Raw genomic sequence first — 25,028 nt, 5'->3', positions numbered from 1 at the left:
CAGAGGTCAAAACACTGCAGATGAGCAAGACCATAACTATTTAGACCCCACTTCCCACAGTAGGGGCAGACTGGGTTAGTATTTCCAAGTGACAGGAAAGTAGATACCCATCCCTCAGATTTTCTGGGGATCCACAGCCGTGGGAGCCTGATGGTACCTGCTGGAGCACCACAGCTCCTGGATCCCACAGCTTCTCCCACAGCTTCCTCTGCAATTTGCTCCTGTCCCCAACCTCAGATGGCTCCCCAGGGTATGTTTGGGCTCACAGACACATCTGAATTACCAGACTCCTGGATCCTGATCCTTCTCTGCTGGTTTGGGTCACAACCTGCTCTCCCTAAAACCTGAAGGATCAGCTTCAAGAGGAGTCAGGGATGGTGAGAAAGTCAGGAGAGCTTTTCTTGTAGAGATCCTGTCCCAGGCATGACTGTCCCCTCACAGGGATATCAGATGAGGTGGCTCGAGTGCATGCTATGGCACACATGGGCCAGTCCTGGTGTCTCTGTGTCCTGTGAGCCTGGCTGGGGCTCTCTGCATCCCCTCCTCACTGTGCAAGCCCTTCTGGAGGGAGGGACTGCCTTGCTACTGTCCTGCCCAGTGTGCAGCATGGTGTGGTATCTGTCCCACCAGTGACCTTGGCAGTGAAACACAGCCAGTGTCCTCCTGGTCTGCACTGTGGACTGGTTGCCCTTGGAGATCAACAGCCAAACTGGAATTCTACTGAGTTGATCCAGAAACCTCTAAAATCTGGAAGGGAATAAAAGGAGGGCACAAGCAGTTGCCCCATGGGACCATATCAGCAGACACATTGGTGGGTTTGTTCCAGGGCCCTCAGGTCAGGCACATGCTGAGGACAGAAACAAACAGCCTCCAATCCTTTGACTCAGCTGGCACAGCCAATTTTCCAGCTTGGGAAGGTCCTCAGCTGGCTGACCAGTGTATGGGCATCACCTTTGGGGGAGCAGCATCACCTCCCTCTGCTCTGCAGGGAGAGCAGTGCTGAGTGTCAAGGTCAGAGTCCAGCAAGTTGTCCCATCCAAGCCCACAGAGACCTTCTGGCTCTGCAGGAGGGGACATCAGTGCCTGTCCCAAGGGTGTAGCTGCTGCCCTGCCCCAGCAGCTCTGTCAGCCTTTGAATGCCAACAACTCCAGAAAGCCTTGCCAGGCACACTCCTCAGCCCAAAGCCTGTCTGGCATCCAACTTCCAGCCCATGGAGAAGATCTGGCCAGTGCTGGTAAGTGGAGTCCCAACCCTTCTGAAGTCTAGGGCTGGAATCCAGATCCAGACCCCCTGGCATGAAAAATGCAGCCCCCTGGCACCAGCTCTGCCCACTCTGTGCCCCTGCCCTGCCGAGGCCATGGCTGTTCTTGCAGTTCACATGAGCTGGACCTTGTACCCCATTTTAGGCTATATTCTAAATTTTCCCAAGGTTTTTTTTCCCTTGTTTTAAGCAAGCTGTAGGAAGATCTCTTATTGTGGAGGCTGCAGGAGAAATATCACCTGGGATGTCACCTGCTGCTCAGAGATACCCCACAATCTGGTCACACTCAGCCACAACCACGCGATGTTTGGTCACAGTTTGAGCCCCATCCTTTAAAAGCAGAGAGGGGATGCAGCGAAGTGAGTCGGGAGCGGGCTGCGCTCTCCTCCTCTCCCCAGGCTGCCGCTAGAGGCCAACACACAAACACGGCTGAGCCTGGAGGAAAACCCGCTCCCGTTAATAGCAATGAGCTGGATCTGGAGCTCCCGGTGCTTTCAGTAATGGCATGACACAGCTCACACTGCTCCCAACGAGCTGCAGCTTCAGCCAGGGCTGGCTGGAAAGCGACACTTCCACCCCAGGGGGATTTACTCAGAAATTCTGGGCTTACCATGGAAACATCAAAGCTCTCTGGTCCAAGCAACTTTATGTCCAAACTCTTGGTTTTGCCAGGACCCAGGTAACAGGCTGGAATAGGTGACAGGCTGGAATAAGTGACAGCTTTGAATATTGGCAGCTGTTATGAGTCTCAGAGAAATGAGATATGGATATGAACCAGCAGAGCTGGAATGAAAACCAAACAGAAAAGTCAAAGCAATGAGGCCCATGGAGAAAAGCTCCAAAACATCAGGCCATGCTGCTCCAAAAACAATGTGAAAAATGTCATTGCAGTCAATGCCTTCCTGAGGAGATATCCCTGTTTCAGCTGAATGGCAGTTTTCAATAAGAAATTCTTCAGTTTGATCTTTTTTGAAGACCTTTGCTAATAGTGTGCTCATCCAGAGCCCTGGATCCCTGAGAAGAATTCAGTGAGCAAGAAATTGTCAGGAACTGGGGATGTGGTTGGTTTTGGCTGCTGAGGTTTGAGGGAGAGGGAGAAGAATCCCAGATAGGAGCTGCTGCTACAGCCAGGAGCAAAGTGATAGGCCTGACACTTTCTCCAGACTGACTCCAATTTCCTGGCTGCTGTAAGAGCAAATCCAGCCATTTCAGGCCATGCTAAAGTCCCACGTCAGAGCTGAAGGGGAATCATGCTGAGAAACCCCAGGAGGACCCATCTCTCCAAGGGTGGCTGCCCATCTCCCCACCAAGCACTGTTTTACATTTGGAGCTGTCAAAACACATTGCAAATGTTTAATTAATGGCATCTCCAGCACTGCTCATGATGGAAGTGGCTTTATTTCAATTAAATCAGTTCCTGCTCCTAGACCAAAACCCTCTGCACTCAGTGACAAAGTTTCCACTGACTGCAGCAGTCACAGGGAGTCCTGAAACTGCTTCTCAAGTGAAATAGTTTCAGATCCAGAATCATCCCAGCCAGGAGCCCTCAGCCAGAGCCTGTGCGTCAGCCCTGAACCCTGAACTCAGTCTGAAACAGTTTTTTGGGCAGGAGATGCCTGCTCTGACTCAAAGGCATCAAGGCACCCCAGCCCTTGGGTGAGCTGGAGCTATTTAAGCCTCCCACTTTGCAGGTTCACCATCCTGCCCCCCAGATAACTCTTGCCCCTCTTTTATCCTGAGATAATGGGGATATCAATCAGGAAACTCTTTTGCCAGAAGGAACAGCCCATCCTGAGGAAGGAGGACTGTGAAAGCATCTCCCAGTCTGTGCTTGGCCATGTGGCATTTTATCACAGCATGGTCACTGTCAGATGGGGGGGTGACTGTGGGGGCACTTTGCAGCCTCCCAAACCCTTCTCTCTCTGCACCATTCACCTCCTCTATTCATGGCTGTGGGAGGAACACAACAGGAGTCAGATCCACCTACAGTCCCATGGAGAGATGAATGTCTTCAGTGTGAGACCTGTGTTCAGGTGCTGTCCCCATCATAGATAAGATGCTTGGCCCTGCAGAGAGAGACACAGTGGGATTTAATCTGTGGGGCCAGGATCATCCCTATCCCTCAACCCTCTGCTGTGAGAGGACAGCAGTCACCCTGTTTGGGGCCATCATGGTGACACTGAGCAGCCAGTGGCTGCCATCAGAGAGCACACACAGAATTGTGCTTTCCAGTCTTCTCCCCCTGCTAAGCAGATGTTTCTGCTGCCCTAGAACTGGGTAGTTCTCTGACACACAAGCAGCAAGAAATCCTGTTCTGATGCACATCCCTCATGTTTTGGGACACCGTGAGGGACTGGGATGGGCAGACATAAGACCATGATGCAGCTCCAGATGACATGGCTTCAAGCCCCCAGTCAATGAACTGTTCCTCTACTTTGGCCTCTGGCCACTTCACCCAGGGTTAGAAAGAGCTATTGCAGCAACCCACCCCCTGCTTCTGCCCTCAGTGCCAGCTCCTCCAACACAGCCCACACATGTCCTCGATCTGGACAAAACTACAGCAAGAACACCGTGTTCCACCACAGAGCTCGACACCACGGCACTGCTGCTTCATCCCCCTGCATCTTCCTCCCCAGCCCCTGCCTGGTGCAAGGGGATGGCAGCAGGGCTGCTGGAGAGTGAGGATCAGAGCTCAGGACAGACACACGGACAGCCCTGGGCACAGTTGCTCCCAGCAAACAGCTCATCCTGAGCTCCTCACTCCCTTCTCCCCAGCTGAACCCTGACTTTCCTGTCGCAGCCAGGCTTAACAGCCAGCACAGACACAGAGTCCTTTATCTGGGGTTATATTTCAGCGTCCCAAAGTCTGGAGCCCTTGAAGTGCCGGTTGGGTACTTCTGCCTCCCTAGTTATACTCCTCTGCCCTGCCAGAGCCAGCTCTGCCTTCCCCTGCCCTGTTATCTCACAAAAACATGGTTACAAAACAAGCCTGGGTCCCGGAGCTATGAACAGGTCTTTATTTGTTGAGGTTTCTTTTTTTTTCCCTTTCTTCCCTTTGAATGAAATTCCTGCCAGCTCTAAGAGAGAGAGAGAGAGAGAGAGAGGGAAAGAGTAGAAAGTTTAACTCCTCCCATTGAAGTGTCTCACGCCCCTGCCCAGCCCTTGAAACCCAATAACCAAGATCATTCAACAATGCCTTTCCTTCCCTGGCTGCATCCTTACCACACTCCGACCTGCAGGAGATACCGTGCCCGCTGCGTGCCAGGCGGCGGGATCGCTGCCCCGCGCCCCGCCGAGCCCCGGGGCCGGACCCGGCCGGTGGCACCGCTCGCTGTCCCCGCGGCCAAGGCGAGGATGGACAGACTCTTCTTCTGGGGCATTCTCTTGGCCTCCTCTGCCCGCTGCCAGACAGTGCCCGTGGAACAAGGCGCTGCGCCCTCCTGCCCACCCCAGTGCCACTGCGAAGAGGATGGCATCATGCTCTCGGTGGATTGCTCCGAGCTGGGGCTTTCGGAGGTCCCTGCCAACCTGAGCCCTCTCACCGCCTACCTGTAAGTACAGCCCTTTCTGCTGCTTCTTTTGCAATGCTTTTCCCTTTGGACCCCCTTCGTCAGCTGCGGTTTTCCTCCGGCTTGGAAGTTTGTGCCACATTTTCCTGAAATTAAATTTCCTGTGGTAATTAGAAACCAAGCAAAATAACAACAAGGAAAAAGGCAACTCTTTGGGCAGGACCTGCCAAACCCCCCTCCTCCCGCGCCCCTCCGCCAGCGTTGTTTATACTGCGATGTTCTGCATGCTTTGCTCCGTGATTGCAGCGGATCAGGGCAGCTGATTTGCTGGGTCGATTCTGATTGTCTGAGCACATAATGGAGTATTTTTACACAGCAATTAGCGCAAACTGCTCTGGGATCCTTCTGTCAAACATTTCAATAGCTGCGATAACTCAGCGCTTCGGGGGGTTTGGGTTGAGCTGGCCACCAGCAGTGTCTGAGTTGCCTCTTTAAAAATGAATATTAGAGTCCTGTAAGAGGTATGGGGGGTTGGTCCGTGTTGTGCTTTGATTATTGATTTATTTATTTATTTTAAAAGTCTTGATTATCTGAGTGTTTAACATCCTTTCTGGTGCTAACACCCCAAAAGGGTTAATTGACCACCGGGAATGGTGGGCTCGTTTCTAGCCCCAGAGGTGGTCTCGGTGGTGCCATCAGACTGATGAGGACTGAGGATCCTGGTGGCTGACCATGGAAAAATCTCAGGAGAGGAAATATCTCTCTCAGGGAGACAAGTTATCCCTGGGGAAGATGCTTCCCGGGTTTCTATGCAGAAGGTGCTGCAGATACCAGCTCCAGCATGTGACAGGTAGACTGGTAAGGACCATGGCATTCCCAGCTCGGAATGCAGCCAGGGTGCTGCCAAGGGAAGCCATCAAGGACCACCGGTGGCCCCCAGACAGTGCTGGGGATGTTTGTGTTGTGTTCGTCATGCTGAGAGGGAACTTGTGCCCAGGGGTGGCACACAGACCGTGTTGTTGGTTTTCTGGATCGTCCTGAGGTGCAGATGCTCATCTGTCAGAGCAAAGCACACAAATCCCTTCAGGAGGGGCTTTGCAAAGCCAGGTGGAAGCTGCCACAGCTGGATAAGAGCTTGTCTGCTCATCCCTCTTGTCTGAGGAGGGGTCGGTCTTGTTCCAGCCATTGGGTGGCCAGAGCTGTACTGGGTTAACTGGGAGAGAAATAGGACAGGAAAGGATGTTCCCTGGGAACCATGAAGGACGAGGTAAATGTGTAATGCAAGCTGTACTTCCCCCGGGAGAGGGAACCACTTGTTACACGAGCTATGCCCTGCTCAGAGCTGTCCCTGGGGCTCGGTTTGGAGCCGACTGCCCATGAGAGAAAAGTCACTGGAGCACGTGGGGCTGCCGGCGTGGGAGGCTGCAGAGCGTTGCGGGGACAAGGAGCAGCCCTGTCGGGCACCCACTCCACCTTCACAGGCATCACAGGACGGAGCACCCGTGGCTCCCACTTGGCAGAGAACACATTGCATGTCAACTCCGCGGGGCTGTCTCTTGGGCTGGAGCCGCAGAGCGGGTGGATGCTGTGAGATGCTCCTGGTCCGGAGCGGCCGTGACTGCGGCGACTGCTGGCAGAGCTCTGGATTCCGCCGGGTCTGGGTCCTCGGGACAGCCCTGCAGCACTTCGGGAGCGTGTCCCGTCCCTTGGCTGCTGCTCCGCGCTCTCCCGTGGGCTGCACCAGCCCCGCTTTCTCCCCGTGGGCTGCACCGGCCCCGATTTTCCTCGTCGGCTGCACCGTCCCCGCTTTCTCCCCATAGCTCCACTCGCCCCTCTGGGTTTCTCCCACGTGCGCTGCACCAGCCGCGACCCTGCGCGATCCTCGCCCGTGGATAGCGAGTGTCCCGGCTCCACATTCCCCGTCCCCCGTGGGCGGCCCCGACGGTGCTCACACGGTGGCGCCAGTGACGGTTCTTTGCATGGGCAGAGCAGCCCCAGCCCATCCGCGGAGGGGATGCCCGGCTGGGGGGACCTTCTGGGTACACCGTGAGTGGGAGCAAACCCGGGGGGTGCTGGAGGGTCCGCGGTTTTCATCCCTCCATCTTTGGGGAAAACCATCCAGTGTGGTGCTCCTGCATTAAACCCTGGGAGTGAGAGACCACAGAGGTGGGAAGGCCAAATAAATTGGGAATTACTGGAAGAGGACTGGAGAGCTGCGTTTTCTTCCTATTTCTGTCACTACTTTCAGCCAGTCATGTGAGGTTTGGCTTCTCAGGTACAAGAGTGCAGCCAGGGCTGGTTTGTGAAAGCAAATCAGCATAAATTTTGTAGAAAGTATTAGAGAGAGTTCCAAGCTCTTCATGGATATCCAGGCTTAAAATACACATTCAGATATGGAAAGAAGTTCTGGATTGCTCTGGAGAGCTGCAAGTGCTGAAGGTTGAGCCCTGGAAAGGCAGCAGAAGCAGAGACCTGGTGGGCAGATGCTCCCAAAAATTTCCAGCTCCTTTGCACCATCCTCTGTCTTCTAAGCAAGTCACTGGCACTTTGGAGAGCAGAACTTCCTCTGGAGCAGAGTAAAGGATCTTTGTAATCACCTCTGATTAGATGCTGCCTCCCCACTAATGAGCTGGTGTTCATGCCTCATCCTGACCATGCTGTGCCTCCGCCGTGCCTCTCTCTCCAAGAATCCTGTCCTTGCTCAGTCTCTCACCTCCCTGAACTTGACCCTGATCTCACCCATCCAACACTGAGTGTTTTCAATGGAGTGAAGCTCCAGGTGCTGGTGAGGCTGTAACTGTGGTCAAGGAGATGGAAGTGTTGCTTCTTCCCATGGGCACCTCTCCAGTAGGGACTGAGACATGCTGGTGTCTTCTGGCAGTCTTGGAGATTGGGTAACAGGTCCCTGCATTGCTCCTGCAGGCAGCCTGAGCTCCTTCAGGGCTCGTGCTGGCCCTAACAGCCCATTTCTCTTGAACCATCCTGCCTGGCTGATCACACAGAATCTTCTCAGTGTATGATGTATTTGCAGGGTCAGCTGTGTCTTAGCCTGGCCTTAGAGAGCAGCCACAGAGCACTAAAGGTCAGGAGATCTTCTCCTCTTCAGCTACCCTGCATCAACCCAAAGGAGTTGAGCTGTTCAGAGGGTGATTTCCCTTTTAGCTGAAGTGCCAGCAAGTCCCCACAGCCACATGTCACATACCACAGCTCTCTCCCACAGCCAGCAGTGTGTGTGAGAGAGCTGATCTGGGGCTGCAGCAGAGGTGGCTGGAGCTGCTGGGGGCTCCCTGGGTGGACAGCAGCAAGCTGGGGGTGCTGGAGAGGGGAGGATAGCAGAGAGGAGGGTTCACAAAGGTGCTCAGAGGAGGACAGGAAAATGGGCAAAGCTGCTTGGTGCTCAAAGTATTGGCTTAGCTGTGATCCCTGGCACCACTGCACACACTTCATGTGACTTGGTGGAGCAGCCCCAGCTCAGATCCTCAGGGTATGAAAGTGCTGCACTGCACAGTCTGGGGTAGTTCAGTCCCCAGCTGTCCCCAGGGCTGTCACCAGGAAGATGCCTGTGGTTGGGTGCAGGTGCTCAGTGCAGACCTTGCCCCAGGATGGCACCCTGACCCCTCTCTCCCCCCTTATATTTGGCTACCAGCTCTACACCCTCCAGATCAGTGAAAGGGAGCAGTCCTCCATCCCTGCTACTCCAGTGAAGATTGATCCAACTTGCTTGTATGAGCAGTGTCTGGGACACAGCTGGAGTGGGAGTGCTGCCCTGTGGGAGAGGGGAGCACTCAGGGTGATGGGGATACTGCAGGGGAAGAGATAAGGATGAAGGACACAAACCTGGAGGATACCAGACAGCAGCAGCACCACGGCTCAAAGCTCAGCTGGACGAGCCATCCCCCACTTCCTGAGGGTCTCAGGTCTCCACAGCCCCAGGGAGGGGTCAGGCTGTGCCCCTGCTCTGTGTGCCATCCCCAGGATCACTGATGCCCTCTGTGTGCCATGCTGTTCCCTGTCCTGGAAAGCCAGCACAGACCTGGGGCTTGAGACATGATGAGGCCGTCAGGGTGCTGCTGTCACAGCAGGATCTGAGGGAGGGAAAAGCAGCAGGTCCTGGCTCCTCCCAGGTATCACCAGGCATCTCATGAGGCTTTCCAGACACAAAGCTTCTCATTCCCTGGACTTTGAGGTGAATGGGACCAGGAGCCTTCAGAGCTATTCTCACCTTGCAGAGGCATTTTGAGACACTGCCTGGAATTTAGCATCCCCCTGGGAGTCTGGCACCCCACACCACCCACTCTGTCCTCTGAGCCACCCTCTGGGATCAGGAGTCACAGGAACCCGTGACAGGGATGAGCAGGAGACAGGGATGCTTTGACATGGATCTGGGCAGACACAGGTCACACAGTGCTGCATCCAGCCCAGGGCAGCATGAGGGAAAGATGCCTCTTTCTTGATATTTGCAAGATCCACACAACTGCAGGCAGGTGAGGCAGCAGGTTTGGAGGCTGAGGACAGAGATGCAGCTGGGGCCTGGAGCAAGTCAAGCAGAAGTGCTGAAGGCAGCTCCCCTCAGCCTGAACCCCTCCCCATCTGCCCAAATCTGCCCCTCTGCAGCTGCCCCCATGGGAAAAAGAACAGCCCCCACCACAGTCCCCTAAGATGGGGAGCACCCCAAGGACTGACAGTGGAGGGATGGGACTGGTGGGTGCACTGTAGGAGCCTGAGGGGAGGATGACCAGATTTCCAGGGGGCTGGCAAGGAGTTAGGGTGTCCTGCAGGGCTGACAGTGACCTCTGAGTGCCTTTGGAACAGTCACACACCCCGGGGAGAAAGAGAGAGCAGCCAAAAATGCAGAGAGCACAAAATCCCACTGCAAGATATAGACTAAGTCCTCCTGCAGCCACTGCTGCTCTCCTGCCCCACGTGATTTTGCACAGGCCATTGAGTTACCATCCTGTGACTGATGCTTGCCCAGTGCCAAGGCCCATCCACAGTCTCTTCCTCATGCCATGGCCACCACAGGAGCCCCAGTGTTGCACCAAGCCCCATCCAAACCCACCACAAAGGTGCAGCCTCACCCAAAGGGGTCCCAGAGCCTTCCAGTTCTCAAGCCATGACAGAGCTCAGAAATATCAAATATTGCTGCTACAAGGTGGCCAATCTGACACACCAAGAGCTGCTCTTTGCTTCACCTTCTTTCTTGCTGGCAGAATAATGGAAGTGCCACTCCTGCCCTGTACTGTCAGAAGTCCACAGTCTCATCCTCAGAAATGCCCAGCATGCCTGGCAGAGGGGAAACCTTTATCAGCTTGGGGTCCTGGGTGAAGGAGACACAGCTGGTGAGAGGCACTTGACGAGCTCTCCAAGCAATATCTCATTTCATTGAAAAGGGAAAGCTTAATGAAAATGGATCAGTGTTCATGGGACTGTGAATGGCAGAAATGTAGTAACAAGTTGAATCAAGAGAGATTATTTCAGTGTTTTCACTTCATGGTGTCTTTCTAAAAAACGTTTCCATTTACATAATTTCACCTGATGGTGTTACATTTACCCATAAGCAATTAAATATTCACATTGTGGGATGCCAAAACTACCAAAGCAAAGCATTTTTCTGTTTTTACAACACAATATATATATTTTGTTCCATATTAAATATTGGCATGTTGGCTCTTTGTTCTGGGTTCCAGGGAAAGGGTGTTCAGAACTCTCTTAATTTCTGAAGAGCTTCCTGACTGCTCTTCCTATCTCCTCCTGCCACATCACCTCCCAGCTCCCTTCTCTGCCACAGGCTCTGCTGACCTTTCACCTCTTGATGCCATGAGGCAGAAGCACTTTGGGTCCAGGAATGTTCCCTTTACTTGGGTGCAGTTTTCCCAGTGTGGGCACTGTTGGGATTCACAGCATGCTGTGCCCTCTGGAGGGAACTGGTCCATGAACAAAGGTTGCATGTCTGAAGTGCTTCCAGCCACAGCAAGTGGTGCTGCAGGTGTTTAGGCAGAGGGCTGTGGCTTTAGTGCCATGGGCCACTGCTGAGACCTCCCCAGGATCTCAGTTCAAAAGGAAAGAGGCATCTTTTGCAGGGCTCTTGGGAAGTGCCAACAGGTGTCTGGGGCACTCTCTGATTCTTGGTGGGGCACTGTCAGACCACAGAACTGTGGGATGTCCTGAACTGGAAGGGACCATAAGGATCATTGAGTCCAGCTCCTGGGCTACAGGAGGAGAGATGAAGGGTCTGTCCCATCCCAAAGCCACCAGCTGGTGCCCAGGTCAGTCACTCTGTGGGAGAGGAAGCAGGAGACCTTTGCTGTGCTTGCTGCTCACCTGGCAGCACAGCTGTGCTCCCTGGCAGGGCTGGAGCAGGTGTAGGGCTGAGGGGCACAGAGGGATGGCAGTGGGATGTACAGCCGTGTTGGGGCTGTCAGCAAACCTCCCTTCTCCCCCTTCCCTCTGCACCCAGCGCAGCTTCTTTAGCACTGGAGGAGGGCGGTCGTGCTTTGAGGGATGCTCCGCTCCTGGTCCCCTCAATCACGGTGTCGGGCGCTCCGTCCGCTTCCTTCCAGCTGGCACCGGAGCCTGGTTGGGCGGGATGGAGGGAGCTGCTGCTCACCCCCCACATGTCCCGACCTCCAGCCACGGCGAGGCTGGTCCTCGCTTAACCCCATCCCGCTTTCCCTCTGCACCATTCCCGAGAGCGCGACTCTGCATCGTCCTCGCACCGCAAGCGCCTTCCTCCCTCCCCGTCCTCCCTGCCCGCCCCCCGGGCTAAGCAATATGCCACAGCCTCCCCTCGCTCCCTCCCTTTCTTGAAGAATAAGCTCATAAATCTGCCCGGGGCAACGAAAACACTTGAGCTCATGGCCCTTAGATCTGTGTGGGAGGAGCTCTCGCTGGCGATTAAAGGAGTTTAAGGTTTGCTTTGAAAAGCTCTTTGATTCTGGCAGAGGCCCTGGTGCCAAAAGGCAGCCATGGGGCTGCAAATGCCTCTCCCGCTCTGCACCTGCCTGGGTCAGGGAGCAGCAGCGGGTGGGGGAGGGAGACGGAAGGGCAGCTCTTCCCAGCTCACTGCACAGGGGGCTGAGGGTCCCCAGGACCCCTCTGGGGGGTTGAAGGTCCCCAGAATCCCTCTCCAGGGCTGGGGACCACCCTCTGCCAACAGCAGGGCAGTGGGTGCTGCTCCCTTGCAGACCAGACACTTCTGCCAGGGTGCCAAAATGCCCCTGGTCCTGCAGAACACGCTGCTCCCCACATCATTTTCTGGAGAACCTGGGTGGGTTCTCAGGTACGGGGGTCTTGCCTGGGTGACAAGGAGCAGAGGCCAGGACAGGCATCACCACAGCAGTGCTCTGAGAAGCAGTGGGAAGGGGTAGGGGAGCACTGCCAGGGCTGGGGGGAGCCTGGGGCCTTGGAGAAGGACTGGATTTTAGTAGGAGCAGAACAGAGATCAGAAAGAGCCTTCATGAGGAAGAGCAGGACCAAGCACAGACGCTGTGTTGCAGTCAAGTCAAAAGAGAGCCAGCTCTGAGGAGGCAGGAGCTGTGCTGGAATGAGGGGCAAGAGAAGGACACAGGGAAGCTCAGGTGGTGCCTCCAGTCCTTCAGGGATGCGTAAAGGATCCAGGAAAGGGTAATGCAAAACCTTTCCCAGATCCATCAGTGTAGGCTTTGCTGGCTGTGATGAAGGAGGGCAGCTTCCAGTCTCCTCCCCTCCATGGATGACAGAGAAGTCTCCTGAGCTACCTGCAGCTCTCTGTCTCCCTTTGCCCTGTTTGCAGGCCTTCCTGTAGCTGTTTAAACCCCTTTGAAGGATTTGGAAAAGAAAAGCAGCTCCCATGGGAGTGGAGCAAGTCAGACACATCTGCAAGGGCAGGACCTGCTCAAGGGACCTGCTGTGTCTTCTCGTGAGCAGCCACAGGTCCCACTACAAAGAGACCCCAGGGAGACAGGATGGTTTCCAGCACTGAACATCCCCGTGGGGCACCAATTAGGGACATTACCTTTGTTCAAAGGGAAAGTGAAGCCCAAGCACTGTGTGTCATCCCATCAGGTGTGCCATGGTGGGAACCACAGGAGTGAAAGGGGAGAGGAAATGCGGTCTCCTCTGCCAAGCCTGGGGTAGGACCCCGGGGGGCTGCATGCATGGGGGCTGCTAGAAGGGTGGCTGAGCATCAGGTGGCAGCATCCAAAGGCACAAGTCACCTTCTCAAGGATGTTATCTGATGTGGGAACGGCTCTGGGTGTAATTGCATCTTTCAACTTCAATTGTGGGCATTTCTTAACCTTAGTAAAGCAAATGTTCATCTTGGCGTGAAACCTGTGGGAAAGGCATTTGCACATTTAGAGAAAAATTCATCTTCTGTCATTCCCAGAGAACACAATTAAAAAGGCAGTTTGCAGGGAACAATCTCTGCAGTTGTGCTGTGTCCCTGGTTCTGCACCACTGCAAGTGTCCCCACCAGCTCCTCAGCACCAGGGAGCTGAGAAAGGACATGGCCTTGTGAGCACTTTGTTTGTAGTCATAGAATCACAGAGTGGTTTGGGTTGGAACAGACCTTAAAGCTTGTCTGGTTCCACTTCCTGCCATGGGCAAGAGCACCCTCCACCAGCCCAGGTTGCTCCAAGCGCTGTCCAATCTGGCCTTGGACACTTTCAGGGATGGGGCAGCCACAGTTTCTCTGGGCACCTGTGCCAGGGCCTGCCCACCCTCACAGGGAAGAATTTCTCCCCAGTATGCCATCGAACTCTTCTCTCTGTCAGTGGGAAGCCATTCCCGCTTGTCCTGTCACTCCATCCCTTGTCTCAAGTCCCTCTCCAGCTCTCTTGGAGCCCCTTTTTAGGTACTGAAAAGAGCTCTCAGGTTTCCCTGGACCCTTCCCTTCTCCAGGTTGAACACCCCCAGTTCCCCCAGCCTGGCTCCACAGCAGAGGGGCTCCAGCCCTGTGATCATCTTAGAGGCCTCCTCTGGCTTTGTTGCACTCATTGGTTCCCCAGGCAGAGCTCTGAGTCATCCTGGCTATGGGCATGAACCAGGGCTTTGGAGCTTGTGGCTCCCCAGGGGAGACTGAGATGTAAATCCACTCAGCTGCACTCTGAGGCTTTCTCCTCCCTGTGCACAGGGGCATGGGAGTGGTCAGATATCATCCCAAGCTTTTATCCCAGATATTGTCCCAGGGCCCTGTCCCTAAACTGGAAGGTCATGCCAAAGGGCAGACATGTACCTTTAGGGTCAGGTGTGCCACGTTGGCAGAACCAAAGGCATCACAACCCAGACAGGACCTCGATTACAGCTGTGGGTAAGGCTGGTGCTGCTGCACTAATTTCCTGGGGCGATGAGTTCCACAGATTAACGAGGTGCCCGTTGCACAGAGTGGTTTTAGGTGTGCTGTGGAAACAGCACATGGGGCTTTATGGAGCATCAGGGAGCCTTCCTGTGAGTGCTGCCTGTAACTCCTCTCCAGCTCAGGGCCAAGCAGCAGGTTCCTGTGCTGCAGGTTGTGTTTGCAGCTGCGTCCTGTGCAGGGAAGTGCCTGTCAGTTTAGGTATTGTTGTGCTTTCATGTGGTGTAAGACAGCACAAGATTTATTAGTGACAAAAGCATGAATGCTGGAAGCTGTGATTTATTGAAGAATGGGGAGAGGAAACATGTTGCAGCCCATGCTGGTTAGTGTGGTGTGCCTGAGGTGAGCTCACACACGCTGTGAAAACTGCCCTGCTCCTCCACCAGGTGCTCTGGCTCAACTGCTGGTACCTTGGGGTGGACTCACTCCTCTTCCAGAGGCCAACTTTACACTGACCATCTCACAGATGCTTTGAGGAAAGGGTTTGTCCCGGGTGGAGGGACACAAGGACTCAGAATTTTGGGGTCAGACAGGTGTCCCATGAACTTGATCCCTTGTATGATATAGGTGGGAGTTGAAAAGGACTGGGATGAGCACAAGGAACTGGGACTGATTTCTACCTCCATCCCAGCCTTTTGGTTGACCCCAAACAAGCCCTTTTCCTGTGCCTCAGTCTCCTGGTCTTTAACACACTACTTAGAAACCCTTCCCAATGTGCTTTGAGATCAACCCATCAAACCAGTGCTATGGAAGAGCTGAAGACTCTCTGCACTTCCCAGCCACATGTCTGGACCTCTTGAGCTAAAACACCTTTTAAAAGTTCATTAAAAAATTCTTGAGCTTTCCATTTGTTCCTCCACCACATGAAGAAAAGCAACACTGAACTCTCAGCTTTGCTGCCTGTCTTTCATGTCCACTGACCTCATCACTCCTCACTCCCAGAGCAGCCACAAGTCAGAGCAGCTACTGGAACACTCCTCACAGCCACATCCAGCAGCTGTTTTTAAAGCTCGTGGGCAGCACTGGAGAACTCCAGGCAAGAGGTGAACTCAGTGGGTAAATGTCAGTTGCTGTAAATCCTGATTCTGTTCTCTTGTAGGAAGCTCCTTCAACAGATGGGGGTAAATAACAGCTAGTTCAGCTCCTTGCTGAACCTAAAAAAGAGGGAAAAGATTGGCTTGGGTTAAATAAATAGGGTTTTTTCAGGTTTCCCAGGCAATTAAAACTGAACCAAACCAAACCTAAACATGTTTTCTCAGAGAATTCCTGCAACATTTTGCTTTGACCCAAAAAAGACAAAGCAAAAAAGTTTTCCTCTTTGAGTCACTTGAAAATCTTTAAACCCTTTCAAAAAAATCTTACAATGAAAATCTCCATCTCCCCCCCACCATCTCTGCTTTTTTTCAGTGGAGCAGAATTTTCCTGTGAATTTACTTTTGAGCCAAACACTGTGGATTCTGCCTGACCTGGACAGTTACAGCCACTCAGCTGAGCTTCTGCTTGTCACTGCTTTTCCTTCCAGCACTGTTTGCATCTTTTCACCCCCCACTGCACAGCCCCAGCTGTCTCATGGGAGCATCATCCTGATCCTGGGGCTGTGCTGCCTTCCCAGAGAGCAACTGGGAGGGGGGAGGAAAGAATCCATGAAGATTCCTTTCAGCTTCAGAGAGCTCCTCTGGCTCTTCTGACTACCTCTGGCTACTGCCAAGGCACCTTTGAAACACCTTTGAAACGTCTCCAGCATGTTGGGCACCATGACTGGGCTGGAGGGGAAATCCACATTCCCTTTGAAGTCTGGATACTTGAACAGTCTTAGAATTATAGGGCTGTAATGTACAGGAATGTGTGGGGCTGTAATTGTGACTTAGATCCTTGGATGAAAGGTGCTATGTACATACAAAAGGTATTATCATTATTGCTACTATTATTACTATTATTATTACTATTATTATTGCTATTATTATTATTATAGGGCTGCAATATGTGGATTGGAGATGAAAGTAGCACCAAAAGATCCTGAAATACAAGATGTGTCCTACGGAAATTTCAGCTTGGAATTAGGTTTTGTCTACACAGGGGAAGTGGAGCCGGTTGGCTTTGCTGCACTGACAGCTCTGGGGTTTGAAGGGAGATGATTCCCAAATCCAGATGGCTGTGACCTTTGGAAGGGTGTCTCCAGTGGGAGCAATTCCAGAGAAAGTGAGATCAAACACTTTCACTGTTCTTTGTGAGACACTCTTGTTGCTCTGTAGCCATCAAAGAGTCAGTTCTTGGTGCTTGAGCCACCAGGATGAGGAGTTTGGGAACTGGGTGCTTGAGCCACCGGGATGAGGAGTTTGGGAACTGGGTGCTTGAGCCACCAGGATGAGGAGTTTGGGAACTGGGTTCTTGAGCCACCAGGATGAGGATTTTGGGAACTGGGTGCTTGAGCCACCAGGATGAGGATTTTGGGAACTGGGTGCTTGAGCCACCAGGATGAGGAGTTTGGGAACTGGGTGCTTGAGCCACCAGGATGAGGAGTTTGGGAACTGGGTGCTTGAGCCACCAGGATGAGGAGTTTGGGAACTGGGTGCTTGAGCCACCGGGATGAGAAGTTTGGGAACTGGGTGCTTGAGCCACCGGGATGAGGAGTTTGGGAACTGGGTGCTTGAGCCACCAGGATGAGGAGTTTGGGAACTGGGTGCTTGAGCCACCAGGATGAGGAGTTTGGGAACTGGTGTCCCAGCAGGGCTCAGAGGCTGGAATGGAAACTGGACCAAGCTCCCAGTGTCTCTGGGCTCTGAGAGAGCTTGTGTGTGTTGGTCCTCCTGCAATCCAGCAGGGATGGGGCCAAGTCCAGCATCCTGTGCTGTTCATTCTCCTTCCAACTACCCAGAGCAGCCTGGATACAGGTCATGGAGAAATCAGGGAGCAGCTTCGATCCTCAAACACTCTGGTTCTGCACAGCTTTTGCCATCAGCCTCGTGCTGTTGGTCCTGCCCTGTTCTGCACTCACATCTCGTTAGCAATGGGGGCCATAATTGGAGCCAGGACATAGGGATTGCCATAGGGACAATCCCATGGCGATTCTCTCCTGTGTCACAAGCTCTGCAGAAGATCAGGTTTCACTTTCTACCTGAACCAAAAAGACCACAAGCAAGGACTGGCTCATATTGGGAGGTTGGGGAAGATGAGTCAGGGCAGTTTTTCCATTGCTAAACTCCCACAAGAGAGCTCTGGCTCCTCTCAGGAGGGTTCAGCTCCCCAGCCCTACCCCTCTCTTTCCCAACTGCTCTGGTAAGTGGAGTTTTCCCCAGCAGAGTCAGGAGCAATGGTGACTCACCAGCCTTCAGAGTGAGCTGTGTGGCCAGGAGCTGCGGCAGCAGCGCGTGCTGGAGACAGGAACACTCTTGTTACCCACTTGACAGCAGAAGAAAGGCTTTTCTTGGTGCGTGGGGACCACCCACCGAAGGATGAGACAAGGCAAGAGCTGTCACGCTCGGATGTCTTGTGGCTTCCTGGTGACACCATAGAGTCTGGTGCAGTTAATGGAAACACTCTCGTTCCTCGGGTTAGCAGACACCACTCTGAGATGAGACAGCTCTCAGCATCTCTGACACACAGCCTGTCCCACCAGAGGAGCTCCCACCCCCCCACCAAGCCATGGCCAGGCTTGGCTGGAGAGCATCTCAGCCCAAATCCCTGCAGGCATCTCGTTGCCCTTAGAAGGCAGTGAACATGGTAAGGAATGCAGCTGGTATTCATCTCCTACCTTGGGCTCTGAGTTCCAGCCAAGAAGCCAAGAAGCAACCAGCATGGAGCTGCTCTCCTCCTCTGCTGTGGCAGATGCTCAGAGACTCTCCATCCATAAATCACTGCCTGTTTTGGGAGGCAGGGCTTGGCTGTTGCTGGCCACAGAGACCCAGGCTGTTCTGGTTTAGGGTAGGGAGGATGCTGGCAGGAGCAGCAGTTCCCTGGGAAAGGTTCAGAAATGACTGGATTGTCAGTGCTGGCACCAGAAGGGAAGTCTGCCTGCGTGGGCTGCGTCAGGAGGAGGAAGGAATGACAGGATCTTGTCTGCCATAACCAGGATGGATCCTTTGGGCTGCATTCTCAGTTTCTGCTGGCTGGGATTTCACAGCTGCTGCCTTTGAAATTTCCTCATGAAAAGGCCAGAAGTCCAAAAGGCATTTTTTCAAAAGCTTTCAGTCATAATGTTTCTTTTGGGTAAGTCGTTGGTCTGAACACAGATCATTATCAGTGAAAAATGACTGAAAACCACCAGCAATTTTCAGTTCTGATAAAAATGCTATTCTCCACTTGACAGTGTCAACAACTCTTGTTTTTTGCTCCTTGTTCATTACAGTTTCCTGCAAGAGGAGTCAAATATCTCCAGGCAGTGATCCTCTGGGATCCCAGCAGTTTATCCATCTCTGTCACCCAACACAGTCCCTTCTCCAGGGACTGTCTCTGTTACCTCCAAGGAGAAGCAAAATGCTGCCTCTGGCCCCAGGTTCAGGTTCTGTAGGGATGGGAAGAGTATTTATGGAGCTGTGGGATTCACAGCAAGATTCAGCTCAGGGAGGAAGGATAAACCACAGCTCAGAATGGTGCTGGCTGATAAAGTCATGGTGACAGAGGGCGACAAATTAGGGGGGAAATTAGTTAATAAACCCATGGCTGTCTGTGACTGTGAGACTGTAGGAACAGGAAATATTGCCCGATGAAGCAGATGGGCAGGAGAGTCTCTCCCTCTGACTGTCCTGGGCTTTTCTTTTCAGCCAGCCCAGGATTAGGGGCTTAACTGCAGGTTGATCAGGTTGTCCAACAAGGAAGACAGGCCAGGGTGGTTGAGAGGCTCCTCAAGGGTCACTGTGCTACAGTCCAGCTAAAAAAATGAGATGTTACAGGTTGGGCCTTCTGAGCAGAGGATCAGAAAGCAGCACACTGTGGTTCTCACTCTGGCTGCAGTGTTGCCACCTGGGGGAAGGTGCAAGAGACTTGATGAGCTGCAGGAAATCCAAGGCTGAGTCCATTGGCCCAGAGAGCTTCCCTGCAAGACAACTGGGGAGTGTTGTTCCTGACCAGCAGCTCAGAGCCCACCCAGTGCTTCCCTCTCCCCAGTAGGAGGAGGGACACAATCAGAAGGTCAGAGCTGAGAACTCTTCTGAGTCAGGATAAAGACATTTTAGTAGGTAAAGCAAAGCTGGGTGTGCATAAAGAGCTAAACAAGGAAATCCCTCACTGCTTCCCATCTGCAATCAGGTGTTTCCAGGGAAGCAGGGCCTCATCACAGGTAAGGGTTACTGAGCAAGGCAGATGTTATAACCCCAGACACCCTTTGCTCACCCTTTCCCCATAGCTTTTATTGGTGACTGTGGGACATCCTTTTGTTCAGCTGTCCTGCCTTGTTCCCTCCCCACTTCTTGCATACCCCCAGGCTGCTCCTGGGGAGGACAGACGGAGGAAAAGCTGCTGTGCAAGCACTTTGCAGCAATAGCTGGGACACTGGTGTGTTCTCAGCATAGTCACAGATCCAAAATATCCCATGGGCTGCTGAGGAAAATCCTCTCCATCCCAGCTAGAACCAGTTCACTGCTCCATCACTTTGCCCAGCTCCAGCTTCCACCTGCTGGTACTTCTCTCTGGCAGGTGTTTGCAGGCTGGTGTGGAGATCCAGGCTCTCTTCCCAGCTCCTGTTATCGCTGCATGAATTCATGGCCACACCAGATTCAAATCATCCTTTAGCTAATCTTATTTTTAGCCTTGACCTTCCAGAGAATGGTGTAGATCATTGTTGCTACTGGGGGCAGAATTCTGCACAATCTTGATAAATCACTCCAGTTCTGCTAAATCTGTCTGATTTATTCACTTTATACCTACTTCTTTCTGTAATGTTGGTCATCAGTTATGTGCCCCCCTCTTTGACAATGTGAGAACACAACTTTTTGGAGACAGAAGGGTAAGATTGGTACCCTGTAGCTCCAGTTCAGGAGCTGGGTGGTACCTGCAGTGGTGGAGGGTGGCATGGGCCTGGCATTTAACCTTCCCTTGGCCAGGTGCCACGAGGACTTCCCCACCTGGCATACAGCTGTTGCCCCGTGGACTTTGGAATGGTGGGTCTGGAGAAGGTGTCACCATCATCCTGGAGCCTGCCATGGCTCTTGGTGTCCTTCTGTGGGCCAGTAAAGGTGTTTCACTCTGCCCATGGAATTCCTTCAGTGGTGCCCAGCAGGTGTTCCCTGAGAAAGGGCTGTCTCCCACAGGTGGGTCCTGGCAGCTCTGGGCTCTCAGATATTGCCATTTGGAATATTTCTGGCTTTTAGCTGTTGCTCACACTGGTGCAACTTGTCTGGACAGGACAGGTGATCCTCTGGTACTTGAGCAGAGGGAGTGCCACTGAGTCACCCACAGGGCATCTGATTTCCAGACATGCATTTCCAGACACTTCATTGCTTTTCTCCCAGGAGACCAGGCTGCAAGTTTTGGGGTCACCCCATCATCGATCCATGTTGAAGGGAGGGAGTGGAGATGCCACTCAGGGCTTTCCACCAGAGCAGCACCCACTGCCAGCAGGCAAAGATTCCCACATCCTGCAGCTGCCAGGGAGCTGGGAGCAAAAGGGGCTGGAGGGGTGTCCTCTCTCCTTCATGAGGAACATCTGGGTCAGTTCCTTACCTGGAGGTGTGGGAGGAAGCTCAGTTGGTTAAAACTTGGCTGTAATAATGCCAAGGTCATGGGTTCAATCCCCTGTGTGGGCCATTGACTTAAGAGTTGGACTCGATGATCCTTGTGGGTCCTTCCAACTCAGAATAGTCTGTGATTCTGTGAATGAGCAGCAGCCTGATCCTGTGGTAGGGAGTGTCCTTGGCAACTCTTTCCAGCTCAGAGACCCTACAGATCCCTCCTGCTGGCTGTGTGTGGTGGCAGAGTCCCTCAGGCACCGTGAGGATGGCCAGGACTCTGGAAACCCAGTCCAGCATTATGAGGACACATCAGCAGAGCCCCAGTAAGGAGGTCCCATTCTCTTCTCCCTTCATAGTACGGATTAGGCACAGACTGCCCCACCCTGGAGTCCCCCCTCCTCTGACCCCCTTGCTATCCCACAGCCCCAGGGAAGGCAGGGGAAGCCCCATCTGCTGCTCAAGCCACCAGCACCAGAAAGAGCTGGGTAAAACCAGCACTGAACCCCAGGCATTGGCCCAGCACGTGGCAGCCAGAGGTGGGGAGTTTGCACAAGCTCTGCTCAGGATTTCCCAATCCAGGAGAGCACCAGGGAATGCTGGGCCTGCCCATGGGTCTTGGCTGTTGCCAGGGTAAACCCCCACACTTGAAAAACTCCTTGTAATTAGTGAACCTTCTCGTTTTGAGTTGCAATGAATTAATTCATTATTAGTGATAAGTGCAGACTCTGCCTTCCTCTGGCTCTGCTGCTCCTGCAAGAATGTGGGGACTGATCTAAGTAGATGAACCCATCTCATCTGCATCATCTTTGGTGATTTAATAGTTCCAGGTACTGCTCTCCAAGTCTTTGCCAGTTACCTGCTCCTCAATCCTCCCCATTCACCAGCTTGTCCAGGTAATGCAGCAAACTGGATTTGCACTGAATCACATCTGTCCAAAAAAATGGAATTAGAAACACTCTGCTTGAGGGTCACTTCACTTTTTGCACCACAAGAACCAGCAGGGATGTCAAAACATGAGCTTCCAAACTTCCTCCAAGTGTGAGCCCTCAAACCGAGTCCTGCTGCAAAAATCTTCTGATTCCCCCCCAAAATTCTCAGTGAATTAGTGCTGCCTGTGAGTTTAGGAAAGTTGTCTTTGCACCTGTCTGGGGGCAGGTTCCTGGAAGGGTGGGATGGAGGTGGGCACTGTCCCAGGGCCACTGGCAGTCAGAGATGAACAGACCTGGTGGATGCACAGCCCTTCAGGGCTGCAGCAGTTTTCCAGAGGGAAGGCAGAGCAACAACCTCCATCACAGCAGGGTGCTGTGTCCCAGGAATAGTCTTCTTTTCCAGGAGGGCTCCATGCTTAGGGCAGAGCAAGGTCACCTATTAACAGTGTGCATCTGGTGGAAAGGGAGTTCTGCCCTTGTGCCATTTGCACCCATTCCATCAGGGAATTGCCTGTCTGGCTTGTTCTCTGATGAGGGAGGTGCAAGCCCTCCAGAATGGACACCAGACTCCTGTCAGCCACAGGGGTGAGGGTACTTTGGCAGCCCGAGGTGGGGTGGATCTGCTCTAACACTGTTCCAATCTCACTGCCCATCTCATCCAGATTTATCACAGAGAGAGCAGAATGAGTCAGTGAGTGCCATGATTTCCTCAGTGGATTGTGATTGTGTCAGAGCTGTTCCTCAGAAGGGATTTTATCTGTGGGACTCACACCTTTTGCTCCTGCTGCACTCTGACCACAGGGCCTGGCTGCTGCCTCAGGGCACAACGTGACCAGTCCCATATTTTGTTCAGTCAATGTGCAGGAATCACAGAATCAGTTGGGTTGGAAGAGACCTCTGAGATCATCAAGTCCAACCCTTAATCCAACCCCACTTTGATCACCAGATCATGGCACTCAGTGCCACGTTCAGTCTCACCTTGAAAACCTCCAGGGATGGGGAATCCACCCCCTCTCTGGGCAGCCCATTCCAATGCCTGAGCACTCTCTCTGCAAAGAATTTTTTCCTGATATCCAACCTGAACCTCTCCTGACAGGGTTTGAGCTGTGCCCTCTTGTCCTACCGTTGGTTGCCTGAGAGAAGAGACCAACCCCCACTTGGCTACAACATCCTTTCAGGTAGTTGTAGAGAGTGACAAGATCTCTCCTGAGGCTCCTCTTCTCCAGGCTAAACACCCCCAGCTCCCTCAGCCTCTCCCCACAGCACTTGTGCTCCAGTCCCTTCTCCACCCTCGTTGCTCTTCTCTGGACCTGCTCCAGCCCCTCAATAACTCTCCTGAACTCATGGCCCAGACAGGTGACCTGTGCCTGTCCTCAGGAAGGCTTGGCCAAGGATTGGCTTTGCTACAGACCCTCATAGGCAGCTGGCAGGTCACCCTCCTCCTTTAGGAGTGTTTTAGATGTTTCCAGACTGTCATCCTTACAAAAACAAAAGGGAGAAAAACCTACAGGAACCCACCTGACACTCAGGACTGTGCTGTGGGTCTCCACTGGAGCAATCAGTGAAACCAGAACAAAACAGAAACAGAGATTGTTTCCAGACAGAAATGAGGTCTATGGGATAGGAAAAGCCTGGAAGAGAGATCAAAGCAGGAATCATTAGGGATGCACAGGCAGAGATTTGAGGAGCAGCTGAGTGGAGGAGCTTTCAGGATGGTCACACAAGCATCTCATTATTTATCATGTAGGTGTGGCATTATTGGCAAGGAGTGCCCAGGACACAGTTGCACAGGGACACCCCACCTACCCATCCTGGTGTGGCCTGGATTTCCTTGTGTCTGATGGATGGCAAATTTCCATGAGGTCTTCGGTGACTTTCCAGAAGTTCTCCAATCTGCATAACTCTCAAAGTAAAGAAATGCTGCCTTGTGTTTTCCTTCACAATCCAATATTTCCTGGATTTGACACTCTGGAGGGTCACCAACCCAGGCTAGAGGGAGGGGAGTGCTTTTCCAAATGTGTCTTCATGGGGATTCATGAAAGAGAGGAAGAAGTCAAAGCAGCAAAGATGTAATTTATTGGGTGGATCTGGGCAGAAATTGTGAAAGGTTCCCCACAAAACCAGCAGTTACATTTTTAGATGTGAGTGAAGTTTGTAGGTGTTTTGTCTAGACTGTCTCTTCTTTTGATGGAGTTGGAGACTCCCAATAATGAAAATCTGGCTGGGCTTTAAAGACTTCCTTTGATATTTTCAGCAGGGACTGTAAACCCTTCTGAGCACAGACGGGTACAGGAGGCACAGTCTGGCCCAGGTGAGAAATCAGGTCTTTTGTAATTTAGTGTGAGTGAAATAATTGATAGACCTCAACCTGTCAGTCCAGACAGTTGTACAGATAAATGAATGGAGGAATGTTATGGGAAGGAGGATAAAATACACCTGGTCATTCAAACAGTACAGGTCAAACCATCCTCCCAGACTTTATTTAGTTTCTTTATTTACTCATTACCTTAAAGGGAACACACAGCAGTGAATAACTCTTTTGTTGCCAAAAGGATGGGAATTTCTTTCCAAAACATGAATGAAATCTGAGGCTTTCAATGAGAAATCCCAGTAGGCAGCAAGTTTACAAGTCAAGAAAAGCTGAGCTGCTTCCTTAATAGTAGGATGGTAGGCACAGGGTAGGAGGTGTATTGTCTTAATTACACTGATTAATAAGTTTAAAAAAAGCTCTTCTGATTCCCTGGAGGTAGGAAATGTAAGCTTAGATCAAAAATGTGAGGTGAAGAGAACTTATGCAATTACAGATGCAGAGACATCACTAGTTCTTCAGCCTGGATGAATTCCCAGGGTTCAGGATATAAAATACACACCCAGATGTCCCCAGGAGTGCTGGACTGGTCAAAGGGAATATGGTGAGAAGTTTCTAATCCCTGAAGAACCTTCTGTGTCAGAAACGTGGGTGGCTCAGACCTTTAGCCAAGCATCATATCCTGGGCTCACAACTGTGTCCCATCCAGGGTTAGCAGCCCATGGATGCAGGTTAGAGAATCATGGAATCTCCTGAGCTGGGACACCCCCAAGGATCATCCAGTCCAACTCCTGGCCCTGCACAGGACACCCCAAAATGCCACCCTGTCCCTGAGGGCATTATTCAAATGCTCCTGGAGCTCTGGCAGCCTTGGAGCCGTGCCCACTGCCCTGGGGAGCCTGGTCAGTGCCCACCACCCTCTGGGGAAAGAACCTTTCCCTGAGATCCAACCCAAAACTGCCCTGGGGAGCCTGTTCAGTGCCCACCACCCTCTGGGGAAAGAACCTTTCCCTGAGATCCA

General features: G+C 52.6%; 1 protein-coding gene and 1 long non-coding RNA gene across 2 annotated transcripts in view; one reads left to right on the top strand and one right to left on the bottom strand.

Annotated features, from left to right (window-relative positions):
- Nucleotides 1–4,454: 4,454 nt before the first annotated feature.
- The window catches only part of LGR6 (leucine rich repeat containing G protein-coupled receptor 6), a 130,353-nt gene continuing 109,779 nt past the window's right edge, over nt 4,455–25,028 (top strand). The window contains exon 1 of the mRNA XM_071578499.1: nt 4,455–4,813. Coding sequence (XP_071434600.1) covers nt 4,455–4,813 — 359 coding nt within the window. The remainder of the gene's footprint in view (nt 4,814–25,028) is intronic.
- LOC139683512 (uncharacterized) lies at nt 14,384–18,052 on the bottom strand. Its single transcript, XR_011699792.1, has 3 exons — nt 17,857–18,052; nt 17,428–17,671; nt 14,384–15,259 (listed from the first exon to the last, which is right to left on the bottom strand). It is a non-coding gene; the product is annotated as an uncharacterized lncRNA (long non-coding RNA).

This window comes from Pithys albifrons, chromosome 28 (assembly GCF_047495875.1).
Source record: "Pithys albifrons albifrons isolate INPA30051 chromosome 28, PitAlb_v1, whole genome shotgun sequence".
In the NCBI taxonomy this organism is placed as follows: domain Eukaryota; kingdom Metazoa; phylum Chordata; class Aves; order Passeriformes; family Thamnophilidae; genus Pithys; species Pithys albifrons.
Note: the sequence above shows the minus strand (reverse complement) of the source record. Positions and strands in the feature narration are given on the sequence as shown.